We start from the raw sequence: 20,200 nt of genomic DNA on the forward strand, positions 1-20,200 counted from the left end.
GGTAAAATGAGGACCCAAATTGTTGGGGGCAATATGCTTGACTCTGTAAACCGCTTTGAGAGGGTTGTAAAGCACTATAAAGTGGTATATAAGTCTAAGTGATATTGCTATAAGTAGTTATTGAAAGTGTTCACCAGTTGTCCTTCAAAGTCTTTGTTTAAAATGCAAAACAATACCAACTAAGCTGTCTATTAATTTCTGTACTTAACGTATGCTTATTTAAAACATCTTTTTCTGCTTTCCACTACTTTACATTAGAAAGAAATTTATATTCCAGCCCACATCTTCACAGGACTTCATTCAATATGGATAGTTCTGTCCATATTAACAACATGTTTGGAAATCAAAGTCACTGTAAGCAGCATGTAAATGTAATAATAAAAATAAATGCTTTATCCTTAACAGTGAAAGTTAAAAGATGATTTTTCTGGTTTTTTGTTTAAAGATTTTAGTGTAAAATAGTTTCCTTAATAGTTTGGATCATTCATCCAATGATAGTTGGATTAGTTTAATTGTTGCACATTACTGGCATCTACGATAGGCTACTCATTAATTTTAGAATGACATAAATATAAGAGTCTGATAGAGAATATTCTTGTGCACAACTGTTAGATTTGCTGGAGCATCCATTTTTTTTCAGAACAACTTGTAAAGATGCAAGTAAAATTGGTGTGCACAGATACAAATTTCCTAATTATAAGTTATTTTCTGACTTTATCAATAATGATATACAGTTTCAGACTCTTCTCTGAGCAATTTCTGTCAGTAGAAACCAGGCCATCTTTCCATTAATATTATTTTTACCTGTGGAATGTGAAGATCTTATAGTCAGTTGTCTGCTTCCCATTTCATCTCTTCCTCTTGGCCTTTTTGGAAGTTTATGAACTGAAGAAGTTGCAGTATTACATTAGTCATAGCAGAAAAGATAGCTTTATAAATAAATAAATGAGAAATAACTTCAGCTTTTCTTTTTATTTAATCTTTTTTTCTTTTAAAATTCATCCTATATGCTTTCACATTCTATTCTGTGAAATATGTTTTCTAATACAAGTTTATTTTAATGTTTTGTGTTTAATATTGTACACTAATAATATACTTTTTAGAAGGTACTTACTGTTCTGTAAATGTACCTCATTGATTAGTTTTCTATAATAAAATATTTTAGGTTTTAAAAATATCTAAGTAGTATAGAATACCATCCTTATAAATTAACCTTTTTGATATTAAGACATTCCATTCACCTTCCAGTATGATCTGGAAATATCCCAGATCTTTAGACAACTCCAGACTACATGCAATTTAAATACATGTTAATCTCAGGCTGTGAAAACATCAAATTTCATTTTCCTTACAAAAATACTTACTCAAGGCTCCAATTTCATTTCTCTAACTCTCATTCACAAAAAGTCCTATTGTAATCTAGCTGTTGGTTTAATTGAAAACAGTGCTTGATGAGAGGACTGCTGCCTTATCCATCAATCTCATTAAATATTTTCCCCCAGAAGATAAAAAGGAGAATCTGAATATGCTAAATATTTATGTTATTCAGCCACGAGGGAGGCTTTCTCTCCTTATGAGAAGAATAAAAGAGAAGCTAGAAGAGGATGAATTCTGTAAAGAATGAATTAGTGAATTTAAAATATTTTGTAAAAATCAAGCAATGGCTACTATCTTTAAAGGAATAAAAAAATAAATAAGTATTTCCATCTCAAAACAGCTGAGCTAGAAACATTGAGAGATTTCAATGCTGTTCCCCAGTAAGAAACGGAGAGCCGGTTTTCTTAACTGCAGTGCATGTTTTAATCAGCTCATTGATTCAAGACTGTCTGCTTCATACCCAGTAACTGTTAATGGCTATTATCTGTGAGTAATTTTTGCTGACTACTTTCTACATTTCATTTTTCATTTGACCTTGCTTTTTATTGCTTTCTTCCTTCTCTCCCTCCCTAACGTTCTCACACGTTCTAATTACACATCTAATTCCCAGGGAAATCTCCATGCATCTGATAATATGGATTCCAGGAAGTTTATTCTTAATAGGCAATTTGTTAGTGTTTTTAAACTACTATAACACCTCCTGTTTGCTTACTCCAACTGAAGTAAGCATTTGTATCTATGGATTAGGCCTATTTTATATAATCTGCCTATAGTCTTAAATAACCTGTTATTCATCAGGTTCATCTACGGAAGCTTCTTAGTAGCTACGTTCTTAAGGCATATTGGTGACAGTTTTATTTTTCTGCACTGTGGATCAGAATAAGACTTGCTGCCATGAAATGTGTTGGTTTTCATCTAGGTAATGTTTCAGGCAGTCTGCCTCTGAGAAATGGTATCCAGGAAAAGAATCTAGGGGGCTATTTAGAGTTTTTCAGAGAGACTTCTGATTGCCTGCTGCAGGAAAAATGGCTGAGTTAGGTAAATCTTATATTTGTATGACAGATCAGCAGGTTAATATGATGACAGTGTTAACTTTAACAATGACTATTCATTCAAGTTATATACGTCTCAATCCCCATAACTCCTGGTGGGTGATAGTGTTACAAATCATTCACAACCCCTCCCCCCCCCCAGCAAACTTAGTATTGACTGACATTTAACTCTGTTACAAGCATAATACCTCCAGTCATAACACTTTTATTTTATGTAGGTTTCCAACCAGCAGTAATAGGTTTGTACTGATTCTTCATTAAGTTCCACATTTTTATGAAAACAGAAGTTGTTCTTCCTCTCTTCTTGAAGAAGAAAAACCAAGCATGGGGAAAATGCTCCTTAAAAAGTTTTGATTTGTTTAATGACTTTGATCTCTTTTTTCCCCCCCTAGAATGAAGAATTAGATAAGAAATATGCTGGGCTCTTGGAAAAAAAATGGACATCAGTTATAAGATTACAAAAGAAAGTAAGTAGAAACTTAAATTGGTATGTTACTGAGAAAAAAATGTTGTGCCAAGATTTTTAAGCAGTTTCTGAAATAAAAATTTAAATTTTTGAATTTAAATTTTGTGAAATTTGTGAATTCTAGTCTTGCTTTAGGCATGAAAGCCAACTGGGTGAATTTGAACCGGTTCCCTTTTTTCAGCTTAACCCACCTCACAGGGTTGTTGGTGAGGAAAAGAGGAGGAAGACGGTGCATGAAGTGTGTTTGAATTATTTATGAAAATAAGACAGAATAAAAACAAAAATAAAAAAGAATATCAGAAAAAAAATAAAGCCTGACATTTGTTAATTTCCGGTTTACAGCACAATCTCCTCACTTCTAAACCTGTTGAAAAAGGATAGGGTTTGATGGTTTTTTAAAAAGAAACAGTGTACCCTTTCCTAGCTCTCTTTCTTTTGATTCTCTGGAAACTTAGGTTATGGAATTAGAATCCAAATTAAATGAAGCTAAAGAAGAATTTACATCAGGTGGGCCTCTTGGTCAGAAGCGAGATCCTAAGGAATGGATTCCCCGTCCTCCAGAAAAGTACGCATTAAGTGGGCACAGAAGTCCAGTCACAAGAGTAATTTTCCATCCAGTTTTCAGTGTTATGGTCTCTGCTTCAGAGGATGCTACAATAAAGGTAGGACCTTCATAACCTGTGCTCTATTGTTACTGTGTTAAGTAAATATCTGGTGCAAAGCCAGCACGGTTGAATAATGACTACAAGTCCTTTGATACCTTAATTATTGTTGGTTACACAGCCAGCTATTTAGGCTTGATTTAGGATTTTTATCCACCTTTTGAGTCCTCTCCAAAGACCTGGGATACGGAAATTGTTTGATGGTTCTAAAGGTGGTGTTGCAGGATGTAAGCTTTTCCACATAAACCTGCCTTTTGCAATTGACTGGGTGTGATTTTTGTCAATGCCGACACAGTTCAAGTGATGCTCCAGATGTTTTGGTCCTGTTAGTATTGGTACTGTATTTGTTTTCTGTCTTTTCCCAAAGTAATTCTATTTCTATTTGCAGGTGTTTGTATTTTGTGACTTTCTCCAGATTTTTTCTTCTCTTCTGGAGAAAATGCAAGTCATCAAAAGATGGACTTAAGATCAATTTCTTTTTTTATTGTCCAAATTGACTAAAATAAACATCATGTTTGGTTGTAACAGGCAGGGGATGAGAACTAGTTTATATGAACACGTATCTAATCTTGAATCTCAATTTGCCTGGTTCTCAATCTAGAGTTGAAAAGAATTTTGAAAATGATGAGAGAAAATCAATAAAATAAGGGAGGACTTTTTTTTAAAGACAACATGCATTATTTCCCCCAATTGTTTACATTTCTACTACCATTTATTATTTCTGCTTTCTCTAATAGAAGAAGCCCATGGAGAAGACTAACTTTACTCCTAGCTTACTATCCTAATTTAAATTAGGTAGAAACAGTGGAGGTTATTGGATTAAAAAAACCCTCATCCTATATGTCTCTGTTGTGGTCTTAAGTGATGGAGCCCAAATGCAGGTTGGACATCTTGATGTGAATTAGGGATTTTGTTTTGTTTTTAGAACAAATCACTTAGAACCCAATCACCACTTAACACTACAATAGAGATACGTAGGATGAGGACTTTTTAAATCCAGTAATCTCTATTGTTTTTATCTAATTAAAATTACCATAAAACAGGTAGTCCCAGACTTATGACCACAACTGAGCCCAACTAAGCAAGACAGTTATTACATGAATTTTGTCCCATTTTAAGTTCTTCCTTGCCTTTCTTGTTGTCAGTTGCAGTTGCAACATGATTGTAAAGTAAACCTGGCTTTCCCATTGACTTTGGTTGTCAGAGGTGATCTTGGGACACTGCAACCATCATAAATATGAGCTAGTTGCCAAGCGTCCGGATTTTGACCGTATGGCCATGGGGAGGCTGCAATAGTTGTAAGTGTAAAAAACGGTCATAAGTCACTTTTTAGTGCCGTTATAACTTGGAATGGTCACTAAACGAACCATTGCAAGTTGAGGAATTCGCTGGAAATCCTTCCCCATTGAGCTCCTCCAGCCTGCTGCTTCTCTTCTAGGTTTCTGATCTCTCCTGATCCCCCCCCCCACACACACACACACCCTCTCCAAATCAGGCTCAGGAAGAAGGCATGCTGTGACTGAATAGCTGAATTTAGCAGATGTATATTTCGTACATTTTTCTTTTTTGTGTAATTACGATATATTTGTTTATTTTATGGGTGGTTTTTTTTTATTGTGGGGAGAGGCGGCTCAGAGATGTTTCTGATTGTTAGTTGCCTGGAATCTTCCGGAATGAATGGCATACAAATAAATAAAAGGCTGAGGTGCTTTGTGTGCTTCTAGAACAAAGCTTTATGGGGGTTTTTTTTGGGGGGGGGAAAGAAGTTACATAATGCATCCCTCCAAACCATTAAATTGTTAAGTGTGCTTTAAAAACCCACTTTTGTTATGTCTTTGTGGCTTCAAGAGTTCTTACTAGTGTAGCTCCTGAGACTAGAACATAAAAGCACAAGAGAAACTCTGGGTAAAAACATGACAGGAAACTGCTTCTTTTTTGTTGTTGTTCGTTGCAATTCTTACATACACTATATAGATTCAACCATTTATATTTTTAGCTGACTGTTCTCTGCTTTTGGAGATGACAGGAGTCTTGTATGTTCCTGCAAAATGCACGTGTGTGAATTAACATGCCAAAGTGGAATAGCAGCACTAAACGTTTATTCTCTCATGTATGCAGTATTGTTTGCAAGCAACAAATTGTTTTTAATTCTTGGGTAATATACCTATATCTAACTTGAGAAATTGTTAACCTTTTAAAGCAAATCTTAGTGTCCTTCTTTTTTTCTGTCAAAAAGCATTTTCTCTCTATTATGAAATTTCGAGGAACTGGTTGGAGTTTTGAGGGATGCCACCTGCATATTAGATCCTTGTCCCTCCTGATAAATTTAAAACCTTGTGAGAAGTGACCAACTATTGGCTTCAGGTGGTGGTTAATTCACCCTTGAGTTGGCTGCTTGGCTTACTGTCTCCTCAGGAAACCATCACTTGGCTTAGCATTGGTGGAATTTCTTTTTATCTGATTCTGGACTTTCCTTTTGGGGGAAGATTATGGAGAATGTGGTATGCATTTTATGCAATAACTTCAGAGGGCTCTGGAAAAAGTGAATTATCTAAGGTCTGCGTACAATAGTGACTGTGCTTGTAAGTGATTTTTTTGTGGGGAGGGAAGGGGGTTCCAAGAGTGGTCCTGCTTGATCTCCGTAGCATTTGATGCTACTGATTATTGTGTCCTTCTGGATGGTCTCTGGATATTTCAGGGCTCTATTTTGTTATATTTCCTTGCTTTGGGGAGTTTCTAATTGGTGTTGTTAGGAGCGGGGGGAATCCAGGATTTCAATCATTGGAAAAGATCCAAGACGTTTGTTTTGTGAGATCCCACAGAATTCAACACACTCTCCAGTTTTATTCAGCATCTGCCTGAAACTACTGGGTGAAGTTATCTCCTAGCATGGATTGGGTTCCATCAGTATGCCGATCATATCCAGTTCTATATCTTGATCCTTAGCCAAGTCGAGGGATACCTGTGCTTTTGAAGCAAATGTAGGGACAAAATAGCTTGTTGGAAATACACTGCTGAAAAAAAGGGAACACTTAAACAACACAATGTAACTCCAAGTCAATCACACTTCTGTGAAATCAAACTGTCCACTTAGGTAGTAACACTGATTGACAGTCAGTTTCACATGCTGTTGTGCAAATGGAATAGACAACAGGTTTAAAGCATAGCATCCCCAATAAAGGAGTGGTTCTGCAGGTGGTGACCACAGACCACTTCTCAGGTCCTATGCTTTCTGGCTGATGGTTTGGTCACTTTTGAATGCTGGCGGTGCTTTCGCTCTAGTGGTAGCATGAGACGGAGTCTACAACCCACACAAGTGGCTCAGGTAGTGCAGCTCATCCAGGATGGCACATCCATGTGAGCTTTGGCAAGAAGGTTTGCTATGTCTGTCAGCGTAGTGTCCAGAACATGGAGGCGCTACCAGGAGACAGGCCAGTGCATCAGGAGACGTGGAGGAGGCCGTAGGAGGGCAACAATCCAGCATCAGGACCGCTACGTCCGCCTTTGTGCAAGGAGGGACAGGAGGAGCACTGCCAGAGACCTGCAAAATGACCTCCAGCGGGCCACAAATGTGCACGTGGTTGATCAAATGGTCAGAAACAGACTCCATGAGGGTGGTATGAGGGCCCGATGTCCACAGGTGGGGGTTGTGCTTACAGCCCAACACCGTGCAGGACGTTTGGCATTTGCCAGAGAACACCAAGATTGGCAAATTCGCCACTGGCGCCCTGTGCTCTTCACAGATGAAAGCAGGTTCACACTGAGCACATGTGACAGACATGACAGGGTCTGGAGACGCCGTGGAGGACATTCTGCTGCCTGCAACATCCCCCAGCATGACTGGTTTGGCAGTGGGTCAGTAATGGTGTGGGGTGGCATTTCTTTAGGGGGCCACACAGCCCTCCATGTGCTCGCCAGAGGTAGCCTGACTGCCATTAGGTACCGAGATGAGATCCTCAGACCCCTTGTGAGACTATATGCTGGTGTGGTTGGCCCTGGGTTCCTCCTAATGCACGACAATGCTAGACCTCATGTGGCTGGAGTGTGTCAGCAGTTCCTGCAAGACCAAGGCATTGATGCTATGGACTGTCCCTCCCGTTCCCCAGACCTGAATCCAATTGAGCACATCTGGGACATCATGTCTCACTCCATCCACCAATGCCACATTGCACCACAGACTGTCCAGGCATTGGGGGATGCTTTAGTCCAGTTGTGGGAGGAGATCCGTCAGGAGATCATCCGCCACCTCATCAGGAGCATGCCCAGGCGTTGTAGGGAGGTCATACAGGCCACATGGAGGCCACACACACTACTGAGCCTCATTTTGACATGTTTTAAGAACATTACATCAAAGTTGGATCAGCCTGTAGTGTTTTTTTCCACTTTAATTTTGAGTGTAACTCCAAATCCAGACCTCCATGGGTTGCTAAATTTGACTTCCATTGATAATTTTTGTGTGATTTTGTTGTCAGCACATTCAACTATGTAATGAACAAAGTATTTAATAAAAATATTTCATTCATTCAGATCTAGGATGTCTTGTTTTTGTGTTTTCTTTATTTTTTTTGAGCAATGTATATATATTTATCAATTTCTTTGTCTAATTCCTAGGTATGGGATTATGAGACCGGTGATTTTGAACGCACCCTGAAAGGCCACACAGATTCTGTGCAGGATATTTCCTTTGACCATAGTGGCAAGCTGCTGGCCTCTTGTTCTGCAGATATGACCATTAAGCTATGGGATTTCCAAGGCTTTGAGTGCATCAGAACCATGCATGGTAAGGAATTGTTGAAAAATCATTAGCAATAGTATGATAAAATTAAAAACTGGGTTTATACCTCTTTTCTCTTCTAATGATGATGTGAACAAGAGGACATCACGTTCGAGATACTCGTCCCAAGGCTTAGTTCTCATATACAGCTTGATACCCATGTGTTGGAGGGTTTTGTGCAGCAAGTAGGAGAACTCACATCCTTAAAAGCTTTTCCACTCAGTAGTATCTTCTCCACATGAATGCCATAGTTTTATCCTGAGCTCCTCTCATGTATTAGCAGGTTATTTTCTAGGGTGGAGCATAACCTGGAGAGATATGACTCACAGCCCTGGAAGTGCTGTGATCCAGTTCATGCATATGTTAACTACTCTTGTCACTAATCTGTTACGTTGCCTGGTGTATTTTGTTTTCTTTCTGCTGGCTGCTTAACAATTTAACTTACTCCACTAGTATTAAAATGTTACAGGTTTTGTGCAATATAATGCATTGAACGAGAGCGGAAGGCTGTAGTGCTTCTTTGTTTACTATATGATGCCATTGCAACTCAGTCACCATGGGAAGCATCCATTTTGGTTCATTTTTGCTATTGTGATGTGTTCAAAAGCAAGAAATTGTTTCTCTCTTCATTTCTTTGAATCAAAAACTTGCCTGTTCTCCATTTCAGGACTGTGGCTGAGAGGCATTCAGAGATTTTATTTTTTTTTTGGCTTCCTAACTGTGTCTTTAAAGAGCCCCAATAGGCAGAACATGTTTCTGAAAACAAGTTTATGGCTTCTGGAGGAAGTTGAGTAGCAGTGTTTCTAGCCTAGAGGCAGAAAATGTTTGCTACTTTTCAAAAAGAGCAGCTAAAAATGGTGGCTAATATCTACAGACTTTCTCCCTGCGGGTTAATGAGTGGAGAGAAGAGATTGTTACCCTCCAAGTGTTGTGATTTTAACCCAATTCCCGCCAGCCTTAGCCAGCATGAGCAACAGCTAAGATTTCTCTCTTCTATGCACTGATGATATTACCTAGCCTGATAATTAAATGTCTGCAGGGGAAACCCCCCCTCCCCTCAAAGCTGAGAAAATGCCAATAACTTTTAGCGTCATGCATAATTTTATATTTCAGTAAATCCTCCTTCCCACTGCATTGCTGTGTCCTCTGGGGTTGCACGTGATTATTCAGCTTCCCCCTTTCAGCCTCCCTTTCAGTTCTGCAGTGACCTTTTTTGAACGTGACAATCAATTTTTGCTATTCAAAATATATCCATCCTCCCGAGTGCCCATTCAGATGACTGAACTTTGATTACAGAGTCGAATACATGGTTTTGAGGACTGAAAAAACAGTCTGTTTATGGGTTGCCTGAGGTCAAGGATGCCACTGGTCCTTTTTAAAATTTCTGAAGCAATCTTTTCTCCCACGAGCTGTTCAGAGCATCCAGAAGTGGGAGGTGCTTCAGTCTCTTCTGGAAAGGCTGGGCTTAAGACTCCGGACGCTCCTCCTCCTCCTCCTCCACGGGACACCTCCCCAGCGTCCCCCAGTTTTAGCTCAGCCTTCGTGGTAAGAGGTTGTGCACTCCCTGACAGGAACGGTTTTCTGATTCAGCTAGTCAAAATTCAGGTTTGCTCTTGGGTTAATTCGGCTTGTAAATTTTTCCCCAATTAATTTGGCGATTTCAAGGCTTGTGGCTCTATTAGGTCATTCCCCCGATCAGTTTGAGAGCAATTCTTTGTGCCACTCCGCAGACAGCCTGAGAAGGCCGCTTCAGGCAATTAGATTATCTAATCCCCTGATCGTCTTATCTCTGCAATCTTGGCGTAGCGCTTACAGCCGCAGCTCACCCCTCCTTGCCGTTTCGACTGACAGGATCATTTTTTTGACAATTTAGAGAGTCAGCAGCAGCGGCGCGTTAAACTGCTCAGGCAATTAACATAGGAGATTCTGCCTTCCCGCCATTTTCAACGGCTGGCTTCACATTCGCGCCTAAATATCACAGGCGCCATTCCCCGCTGTTTTCCCTTCTTGGGGACCGGGGCAGGTACCTTCCCACTCCGCTTCCCTGGCATTATTTCTCTTTTATCTTGCTGGCATTGGATAAGCAGGCTAGTCCTTAAACAGAATTTTTTTCTCTCTCTCTTTTTGCAATTGCTTTTGGATCATTACTTTGGAGTGAAACTGCAAGTGCCATTTCAAACAGTGGGACATTTTTGACAGGAAAGGATCCATCAGGCCCTGTATAGCTGGTTTCCCTTGTTGGGAACCAGGGATCCAGAATATTTCTGGCTTGGAGCGCTTGGGGGTTTCCGTTGTTGGGGACCCTTAGATACTGTTTCCCATATACACAGTTTTACATATAGATATAGGCACGTATGTGTATGGGTATGTGTGTGTGTGTGTGTATTGTATATATGTGTATGTATATATATTTGTGTGTGTATATAGATATATATATATATAGATAGACTTCCTGGAGAAGCGTTCTACTTTCAACCACAGGGGTAGGCATCACCCCTAAGTATTATTATTATTATTATTAATAATAATAATAATTTTTTAAAAAAATTAAAGTTAGAAGCACGAGAATCAGTCCTCCACAATGGAAGGTGACAACGTCTTCCACTCCAAGACAAATAAGTCCCGAGATAAGTCAGTGGGCCCCAAAAAGGCCTCTAAGGCAGCGGATAAGGATGCCCATAGATGGCACCAAGCCTTGGTGCCATAGACTCCACCCAGCCCAGACAGGCTATTTCTGGACAGCCTCCCATGGGCATATCTCCTCCAATGAGCACTGCCCGACAAATCCCAGAGGCAACCTTCACCCCTACGGCCGCCGGTTTAAGACGGGAGGAAGGATTACCTGAGACTATTCCCATCGAAATGAGGCAATGGATGGAGATGGCCATACAAAAGGGCATTGCGGCTGGAGTTCAGCAATCCATCCGGACCAGACACTTTTCGGCTACTTCAGAAGAGGGATCCCTGTCTGCTCGATCCTTTGCGCATATGGGACATCATCAAACTCAGGTATTCCCCAATATCCCTGACATACCAGTCCAGGGTCTTCGGGAGGAGGTGGAATTAGATGACCAGGATGTTCCCATGAAGGTGTGGTCGATTCATCAGATGGACTTGGGGTTGTCAGAGGCTGACCCACTAGAACGAGGAATGACGAAGGCCTCATTCCAGACCAACCTACCTTTTCTGGCCTTTTTCGTCCGCACCTCTTTAAATCTTTACTGTTCAAAGCAAAGAACACCGCTAAACTAGGCACATCAAGCCCTCATCCATTGTCAACAGGGTCTCAGGATGAATCCGAGGATCGAATATTCTCACAACCGGCTAATGAGGCAGAAACTATTCCTGTCCTTCGTATGTTTGCTGAATTAGTACAAAATCAATGGGCATCAGCAGCATCCTACCCAGCCCCAACAGGGTACGATAAACGATATTATAATTTGGCACCAGAGTTTTCAAATTTTCTTAAAACGCCAGAGGTGGATGAGCCCATTGTGGCACTGGCCTCTTCTTCAACCTTTCCCAACGAGGCCGAGGAAGCCCTGAGACTGGAGGAAAAGAGAACAGAGTTGGCACTCTGTAGGGCGCATGTTTCTGACACCTGGGCCATTAGGGCAGCTACAGCTGCGTCGTTTTTTACATGGTCCTCCCTACGATGGCTCTTCCACTTGAGGGATATATTGCTGGCGTCAAATGTCAGAGCCCACCAGGACATTGCTAAGATTATTGCAGCGGCAGAATTCTCCACTGACGCCACATTTAATGCAGTCAAATTCTCGTCTAGAGCCATAGCATCTCACGTATCAGCAGGGAGACTGCTATGGCTCAGACATTGGCAGGCGCGTACCAAGCATAAATGCAAGCTGGCATCAGCCCCAATATCGGGGGATAAATTATTTGGCAGTGTCTTGGAGCCCCTGCTTATTGAGAATAGAAAAAAGTCCCTCCCCCTCTTTTTCGGAGGTCTGAAAACAGAACGCCCCAGTCATTTCGAAGGGGTTCCTTTTGGCCCTACTATCAAGGCCCATACGTTCCCAGATCACAAAGAACATCAGGCTACAGACCCAGTTTTACACAGGATAGGTCAGAATCTTCCGACAGAGGTCAGTGGGGAGGCCAAAACAGAAGAAACCCCAGAGGTACTGGAGGCCGATTTTTTTCGTCGCCCCAAGTGAGTCCTTGACAGCAGCTCCCATTGGAGGGTGGCTAAAACTGTTCACTGATCAATGGGACAGCTCCACCTCTGATGCGTGGGTCAGGGACTCTGTTAGGTTTGGTTTGGCGCTAGAGTTTCAATCCTCCCCTCCGAACTTTTTCATTAGGAGCCCTAGGTCCACGGACCCCATTAAGAGAGCGTTGATTCAGGACGCTATCAATCATCTTCTGCAAATTCGGGCCATTAGAGAGGTCCCATCTGAACAACGAGGTCAAGGCTGTTACTCTCTATTGTTTGTGGTCCCAAAGAGTTCGGGGGTCTGGAGGGCAATTCTGGACCTCAAACGTCTGAACAGATCATTGGTTTATTGAAAATTCAAAATGACTACTCTCCAGTCCATTCTGCTCAGCATCAGAACAATGTCCTGATCTCTATAGATCTGACAGAGGCTTATCTATATACACCACTTAGACCTGCTCACTACAAATACCTTAGATTTTGCTATTGTGATCAGCTCTACGGATATATTGCCCTACCATTTGGTCTGGCTTCGGCCCCTAGGACTTTTACCAAGGTCCTAGCGGCTTTGGCTGCCTCCCTCAGGATCAAATCTATTTGTTTACAATGTTATCTGGATGATATTTTAATTTTGTCATCTTCCAGACATCAAGCAAATTTGGATACCAAGATTACTCTGGAGACCCTTCAAGGTCACGGCTTTTCCATAAATTGGGATAAAAGCCATTTGATCCCTTCAACTAGGTTAGTTCATTTAGGGGCAGTGATAGATACCGTGGAGGGCAAGGTTTTTCTCTCTCAGGACAGGTTGAATAGTATCCAGTCTTTGGCTGGATAGACGGTTTCCCTAGCAGTTCTGTCTCAACTGTTAGGGAAACTGATTTCTTGTTATTTGTGCCTTGGGCTCAATTCCATTCTAGAGACCTGCAATGGTTCCTGCTACCTTTCCAGCGATCCGGAAGAGCCACTTCCAACGTCTGGATAAAGGTACCTCACAGTGTTCTCCGATCTCTCTGCTGGTGGTCGGAAAACACGATAAACAAGGGGTGTCCTTTCACGGAACCTTGTAGGGCAACGATCACAACCGATGCCAGCCTGGTAGGATGGGGAACTCACTTCCAATCCCACACTGCACAGGGAAGTTGGACTATTTCTGAACAATCACAAAGCATCAGTCTGTTGGAGCTGCGAGCAGTTCATCTGGCGTTACGCAGTTTTCTACCCCTTTTCCAATCACGCCACATTCTGGTCTTGACAGACAATATCACAACCAAGGCCCACGTAAACAGACGGGGGTACCTACTCCAAACTTCTGATGCTGGAGACGGCCAGATTGTTCAAGTGGGCCGAGGCCAATCTGCTTTCGCTCAAGGCAGAGCACATAGCAGGGGCCTTAAACACAGAAGCGGACTGGCTCAGCAGGGCCACGATAGATCAGACAGAGTGGCGCCTACACCCGTCTGTCTTCCAGGAAGCAGTGTGGAGGTTTGGGCAACCGGTGATCGATCTATTTGCCTCTCCCCACAACGCCCAATTGCCCCAGTATATTTCAAGGTACCCGACTCAGGGGGCGGAGACCATCAATGCCCTGCAATGTCAGTGGCCTCCTGAACTTCTATATGCGTTTCCTCCACTCCCTGTAATACTCAGGTTGATCCAGAAGTTATTGGAGGAATGAGCGGAATTGATATTGGTCGCCCCTTGCTGGCCCAGATGAACGTGGTTCGCGGACTTACAGGATCTGTCGAGAGAACAACCTTGGAAAATTCCACCGTCGAGGGTTTCCCTCTTGCAAGGGCCGGTACTTCACCCGGACCCACAATGGCTCAGCCTAGCTGTATGGAGGTTGAGCGGAGCCGTTTAAGGACCCAACAAATTTCAGAGGATGCCATTGCCACCATACAAGCATCCAGATGGTCCTCAACAAATCGTATATACGAAGCCATGTGGTCCGCTTTCTGTTGCTGGTGCCGGGGGTCTAAGATCGACCCAACTGCCCCATCAATAGGACAATTATTGGACTTTTTACAGGAGGAGTTGACCAAGGGCCTATCTCCAAATACTTTTACGCAGACAGGTGGCGGCCTTAGCCTCGGTGATATCCTGGGGTGACCTTTGTTCCATAGCGCACCATCCACATGTCCGCAGCTTTCTTAAGGGTGCTGCAAACTTACGATCTCCTGTAATTCACCGCTATCCCACTTGGGAGCTCAACAAGGTGTTAACCACACAACTGGCCTGTTTGAGCCTTTAAGAACCGCTAGTCTCAAATTCCTGACATATAAGGTGGTCTTCTTAATTGCGATCACATCAGCAAGGAGGATTTCCGAATGGGCAGCATTGTCGATGAGAAAGGACCTGTGCGTGTTTCATGCGGACAGAGTGGTTCTCAGATTGGATCCATCGTTCACCCCTAAAGTAAATTCAGTCTTCCACAGAGCGCAGGAGTTGGTGCTTCCAAATTTTTGTCTGAAACCGTCTCATAGACTGGAGCATCAATGGCATCGACTTGACGTTCGAAGGGTTTTAAGCATCTATCTAGACCACATGGCGGCATTTCGAAAATCTGAGGCTCTATTCCTATCCTTCAACGCATCCACTTTAGGACACAAGGTGTCGTCGACGACCATTGGTAGATGGTTGAGAGCCACCATAGCTAAAAGTTATGAATGCCAGTCCATCTCAGTTCCTAAGGGCATTACAGCCCACTCAACAAGGAGTGCGATAACATCAGTAGCATGGCCTCACGGGCTTCCATAGACGAAATTTGCAGAGCAGCAACTTGGGCTTCACCATCGCCCTTTGTCAGAAATTATAAAATTGATGTCTATGCCTCAGCGGATGCTTCATTTGGCAGAAGAGTCCTGCAGAGGGTCCACAGAGTTTAGGAGTGGATTTCGATCCAGACGGAGTCCCTCCCTAAGGACAGGCCAAGCTTTGGTATGTCCCACTTCTGGATGCTCTGAACAGCTCATGGGAGAAAGGGCGTTGGTACTTACCTGATACGCCCGTTCTCTGTGAGCTGTGAAGAGCGTCCAGCCCCACCCATTTCTTTCCATCTGGTGGGGTTCCGTTCCGGTCAGGGATCTAGATTAGGTGATGAGTTCTGGACTTTGGCACTCAGTCTTCGCAAAACTGGGGGACGCTGGGGAGGTGTCCCATGGAGGAGGAGGAGTGTCCCGGAGTTTTAAGCCCAGCCTTTCCAGAAGAGACTGAAGCACCTCCCACTTCTGGATGCTTTTCACAGCTCACAGAGAACGGGCGTATCAGGTAAGTACCAACGCCCTTTTTCAATTTAAAATACTTGGGGATTCTGGCATGAAGCCGCTCCCTTGCTAGTTCCAGATTCTTTCCATATCTACCAGGTTACAGCTTTAAGAACGGTGGCTCCTTGCTCAAGTGCCTTGGGTGAAAATGTGTATTCTGGAGGTTTAATTAGCACACCACAATTATTCCTCAGAAGCTGTGCAACAAATCATTCTTTATAATAGCCAGGTAACTGCCAAAGCATACTATGTGCTTTTCCCAGCATCCCATCTTGTTTTTGCCTCTTGAGGATTACCATATGGCAGACTGGGATTGATGGCAGTTATAAGCTGGCACATCTGGAGGGCACCCAGTTTGGCCCCTGGATGCCATACAGAATTGTGAATTTAATAATGGCATTCACATGCATACATTGTGATAAAGTCACATGGGAACTTAATGTGAGTCTGTGCTTTCTTTTTTTTCCCCTCTAGGACATGATCATAATGTTTCCTCAGTAGCCATCATGCCCAATGGGGATTATATAGTATCTGCTTCGAGGGATAAAACCATCAAAATGTGGGAAATTCAAACAGGGTAAGAGCTTGCAGCTACATTTATATGGCTATGCATTTTTAGACATGCCTTTAGGAAATGAGGTGAACATTGTAGAGGAAGCCTTGGCTTGGTAGTGGAAAAATAGCGTTTCATACAGAAAAACTCAGAATGAATTCTTAGCATCTCTTAAGTTAACAGGATCAAGAGGCAGGTAATAGGGAAGACCAGTCTCAGGCAGAACCAACAAAGCTGTTCATCAGATGCAGATACAGAGTTTTCTTTGGTTGCTCAATTAGTAGATGATGACCATCAACACATGCCTGACCTGGGGTGGGTTAGGCCACAACATAACCAAGTCTGTTTAAAATATGTATCAACCTGTTCGTGGCTTTCCTGGTTCTCCTGGAATATTGGAAGGCAAAGTATTGAGCCATGGTGGCGCAGTGGTTAGAGTGCAGTACTGCAGGCTACTTCTGCTGAATGCCAGCTGAGTGCAATTTGGCAGTTCAAATCTCACCAGGCTCAAGGTCCATCCTTCCGAGGTGGGTACAATGAGGACCCAGATTGTTGGGGGCAATATGCTGACTCTGTAAACCCCTTAGAAAGGGCTGTAAATTACTGTGAAGCGGTATATAATCTTAAGTGCTATTGCTATTTTCTTTGCCAGTACAGACTTTAGTAGTACCACACACAGGGCCTCTGTTTGTTCCTAGAGACAACATATTGAACACTCACTTTTGGTCACACCTTTTCCAATGTTTCACAACATAGATCCCTGCTGTGAGCAGAAGGTTATTTACTAGGAACACACCAGTATCTGTAGCCAGTGTGGTGGTCATATTTTAGCACAGAGATGTAACAAGCGAGAAATAAAGGCAAATTGTCTCTATGAAGCTCTGGGCTTGTATGGTGACATGTGGCCCAACCTCCTCCTCTTTTTTTAAAGCCACAGTGATACTGAAATTCTGTTCATGGCTGAAAACATATTGATTTAATGTAATATCTGGAAACCTTGCACTTCGTAAAACGGAGTTAAAAAACATTCAGGGCACGGAGAGTGATCATGTTACCGTGTTTGGCTCAACATTGAAATCACTTGGTTTTGTACTTCATCCTGGTTGTGGCAACTCTAAAAAGACCATAGAAATATTTTATGAGTTGACACGAGTTGTCTCAATTTTAAAATATAGCCCTCGGCATTCCACACAAAAACCAAGTGTGGCCTTCAACCTATGTTGCTAGGTTACTGAATACTGATTTAACAACTTTGTATTTGGTTTATATAAGCCTAGTTCTTTTCATTTGTCTCATAGGCTGTAGCCCAGGAACACAAGAAGCATGATACATACGTTTCTTTAGACTTGCAAGGGAAATGATCTCAGATTTCCCATCATTCTTCGGTGTGGAATTTTGGATATTTTCTGTAGGATTGGTCTGATACTGGTGGCTGTCCTGGAAAACCCCTGAGACCATTTTATACCCTACTCAGATCTTTATTTCTTTAACTTCCCCCCCCCATTGCCTTGTTGTCTGCTTATTCAAAATGCCCATAGTCTTCCCAACCCAGTTTAATAACAAAAATTTCTAAACTAAATTGGCAAGAGTACAGGTTAGCTCTTGAAAAAAAAAAATTACGGTGTAACCACCTGAATTGTCCTCAGACCGTCAGTTTTATAGGTTCTGTTTTCTGTAGCAAACTTGTATTCATGCAACATATTTTCTTTTCTGTGAACAGCTACTGTGTGAAGACTTTCACGGGGCATCGAGAATGGGTCCGCATGGTACGACCTAACCAGGATGGCACGCTGATTGCCAGCTGTTCCAATGACCAGACCGTGCGTGTCTGGGTGGTAGCAACAAAGGAGTGCAAAGCTGAACTTAGAGAACATGAGCATGTAGTAGAGTGTATTTCCTGGGCTCCCGAGAGCTCTTACTCCACCATATTGGAAGCTACAGGATCTGAGGTAAGGGATTCCACTTAGAGAGACATCTTTACTGGTTTGGCAAACTTTTCCACCTGAGAGTTCGAGATGCTTTGGATTTTCTTCCAAGGAAAATCTTCTTTATCTTCTCTTTATGATTATGAACTCTGACCTTTTACTTGCTGTTTGTATATACACTGTGAGCTTATGCACCAGAGACAAATTCCTTGTGTGTCCAACTACACTTGGTCAATAAAGTATTTTCTATTCTAATTTACTCTGCTCTGCTCTGCTCTGCATTATTATGTTTTATGGTAAAAGTTTTCCATTGCAAGCTGGATTGTGTGATACAAAATTGAATATGTTTTTGTGAATCATACAAGTAGTCCTTGATTTAAGGTCCAAACTGGGACTGGAATTTCTCTTATAAGTTGGTATGGTCCTAGAGTGAGTGATTACATGACCAGACCTGATTTTATTACCATTGTTACTGTGGCCATTAAGAAATCATGTGGTCATTAAGTGAATTTCATACTATTAAGTGAATCCAGATTGACTTTGCTTTGTTGGAAGCCAACTGGGAAGGTTGCGAATCATGATCGCATGACCTCAAGATTCTGCAACTATCGTAAATGTAAGCTGGTTGCCAAGTGCCCAAATTGCAGTCACAGTAGTGTGACAGTCATAACTTTGAGGATGAGTCAGAAGTCACTGGTCACAAATGGTCATAAGTTGAGGACTACCTGTACTATGATGCATTACAATATAACTATATAATCTCACTGAGGAATTGTGGAAGCTGTAGGCCTGAAAGATGGGGATCTATGGCCCTTTTATGACTTGTGGACTTCAACTCCCAGAATTCCTGAGCCAGCCATGCTGGGAGTTGAAGTCCACAAGTCATAAAGGGGCCATAGCTCCCCACCTCTGATTTAGAGGAATAAATAGCATCAACTTGGGGAAGGCTGGGCACAGTCCTACTTTGAGCGATTGCTATATTTTTTTTTCATTTTCACTATTTTCTTCTGTAAAAAAAAAAGGGATGGCAGCAATGTTTATTCAAAATCATTTGTAATTTTCTGCTTTCAACTGTAGCCCATGCTTAACAAAATAGGCACATGACCCCTCCCCCCCTCAAATCTCCTGACCACCTATAAAAGCTATATGAATTAGGCCATAGTCTGTCTGTCTGCTTTCATAGACTCAACAATTAAGATTATAAAGATTACAGTAAATATTTTTTTAAAAAAATGACTGAATTCAAATAGAAAAGAGTGACACTTGGTCATTTGGGTAGCAGAGGGACTGTTAACGCTATCTGCCCTTAGGTTTTTAGCTTTCGCATTTCAGTGAAGCATAAATGAAATGCAACCGAATGGCCTCTGAGTGGGCCCACCACCGAGATGTAACCTCTGGCCTTAACATACTAAGCGCCTTAAATATGAGGCTCTGAATCAAAATAAATGACTCTCCATCCCCCAATGACACACAAGATCATGTTGCTTTCCAGTCTGTTGGCAGTCAGTGCAAGCAAGCCACTGGTTATTCTAAGGTTTGTTTTTTTCCCAAATAGACCACATCATGGTATCCCCAGCCTCGCACTTAATTGAGCATGAAGGCAAAGAGCTTGGTAGGAGAAGGACCCAAAAGGTGGATTTTTATTCATTCGTTTGTTCGTTCGATTTCAATGGCTGCCCAGCTCAGCCAAGTGACTCTTGTGGATATGGTTAAAGGGGTTGGACTAGATGACCTACAAGGTCCCTTTCAACTCTGTTAATCTGTTAATCTGTAGTGATAGCTGGCCACTTTAGCAAATTTTGGGTTAATTGCTGCTTGGCCTGGGAATCTGACTACATTCTTAGGGAACCAGAACTGCATTGCAGTGCATTTTCTACAGCAGATGTAAGCAGTGTGCGAAGTTCATTTTTGTAATGCATCTCTCACCATCCTAACCCATCCTATTGTGCCA

The 20,200-nt window shown here is 42.1% G+C and overlaps 2 protein-coding genes across 3 annotated transcripts in view; one reads left to right on the forward strand and one right to left on the reverse strand.

The window, feature by feature from the left end:
- The window catches only part of CCDC92B (coiled-coil domain containing 92B), a 358,816-nt gene that overhangs the window by 162,992 nt on the left and 175,624 nt on the right, over positions 1 to 20,200 (reverse strand). The gene's annotated exons all lie outside the window — the stretch shown is intronic.
- Positions 1 to 20,200, forward strand: part of PAFAH1B1 (platelet activating factor acetylhydrolase 1b regulatory subunit 1) — a 56,258-nt gene that overhangs the window by 29,065 nt on the left and 6,993 nt on the right. For both annotated transcript variants that reach the window (XM_026710141.2, XM_087926274.1), the window contains exons 4-8: positions 2,822 to 2,896; positions 3,351 to 3,557; positions 8,169 to 8,337; positions 16,246 to 16,348; positions 18,045 to 18,273. In XM_026710141.2, the coding sequence (XP_026565926.1) occupies positions 2,822 to 2,896; positions 3,351 to 3,557; positions 8,169 to 8,337; positions 16,246 to 16,348; positions 18,045 to 18,273 (783 nt within the window). The remainder of the gene's footprint in view (positions 1 to 2,821; positions 2,897 to 3,350; positions 3,558 to 8,168; positions 8,338 to 16,245; positions 16,349 to 18,044; positions 18,274 to 20,200) is intronic.

Source organism: Pseudonaja textilis, chromosome 1 (genome assembly GCF_049901715.1).
Source record: "Pseudonaja textilis isolate UNSWEBS1 chromosome 1, rPseTex1.2, whole genome shotgun sequence".
Taxonomy (NCBI): domain Eukaryota; kingdom Metazoa; phylum Chordata; class Lepidosauria; order Squamata; family Elapidae; genus Pseudonaja; species Pseudonaja textilis.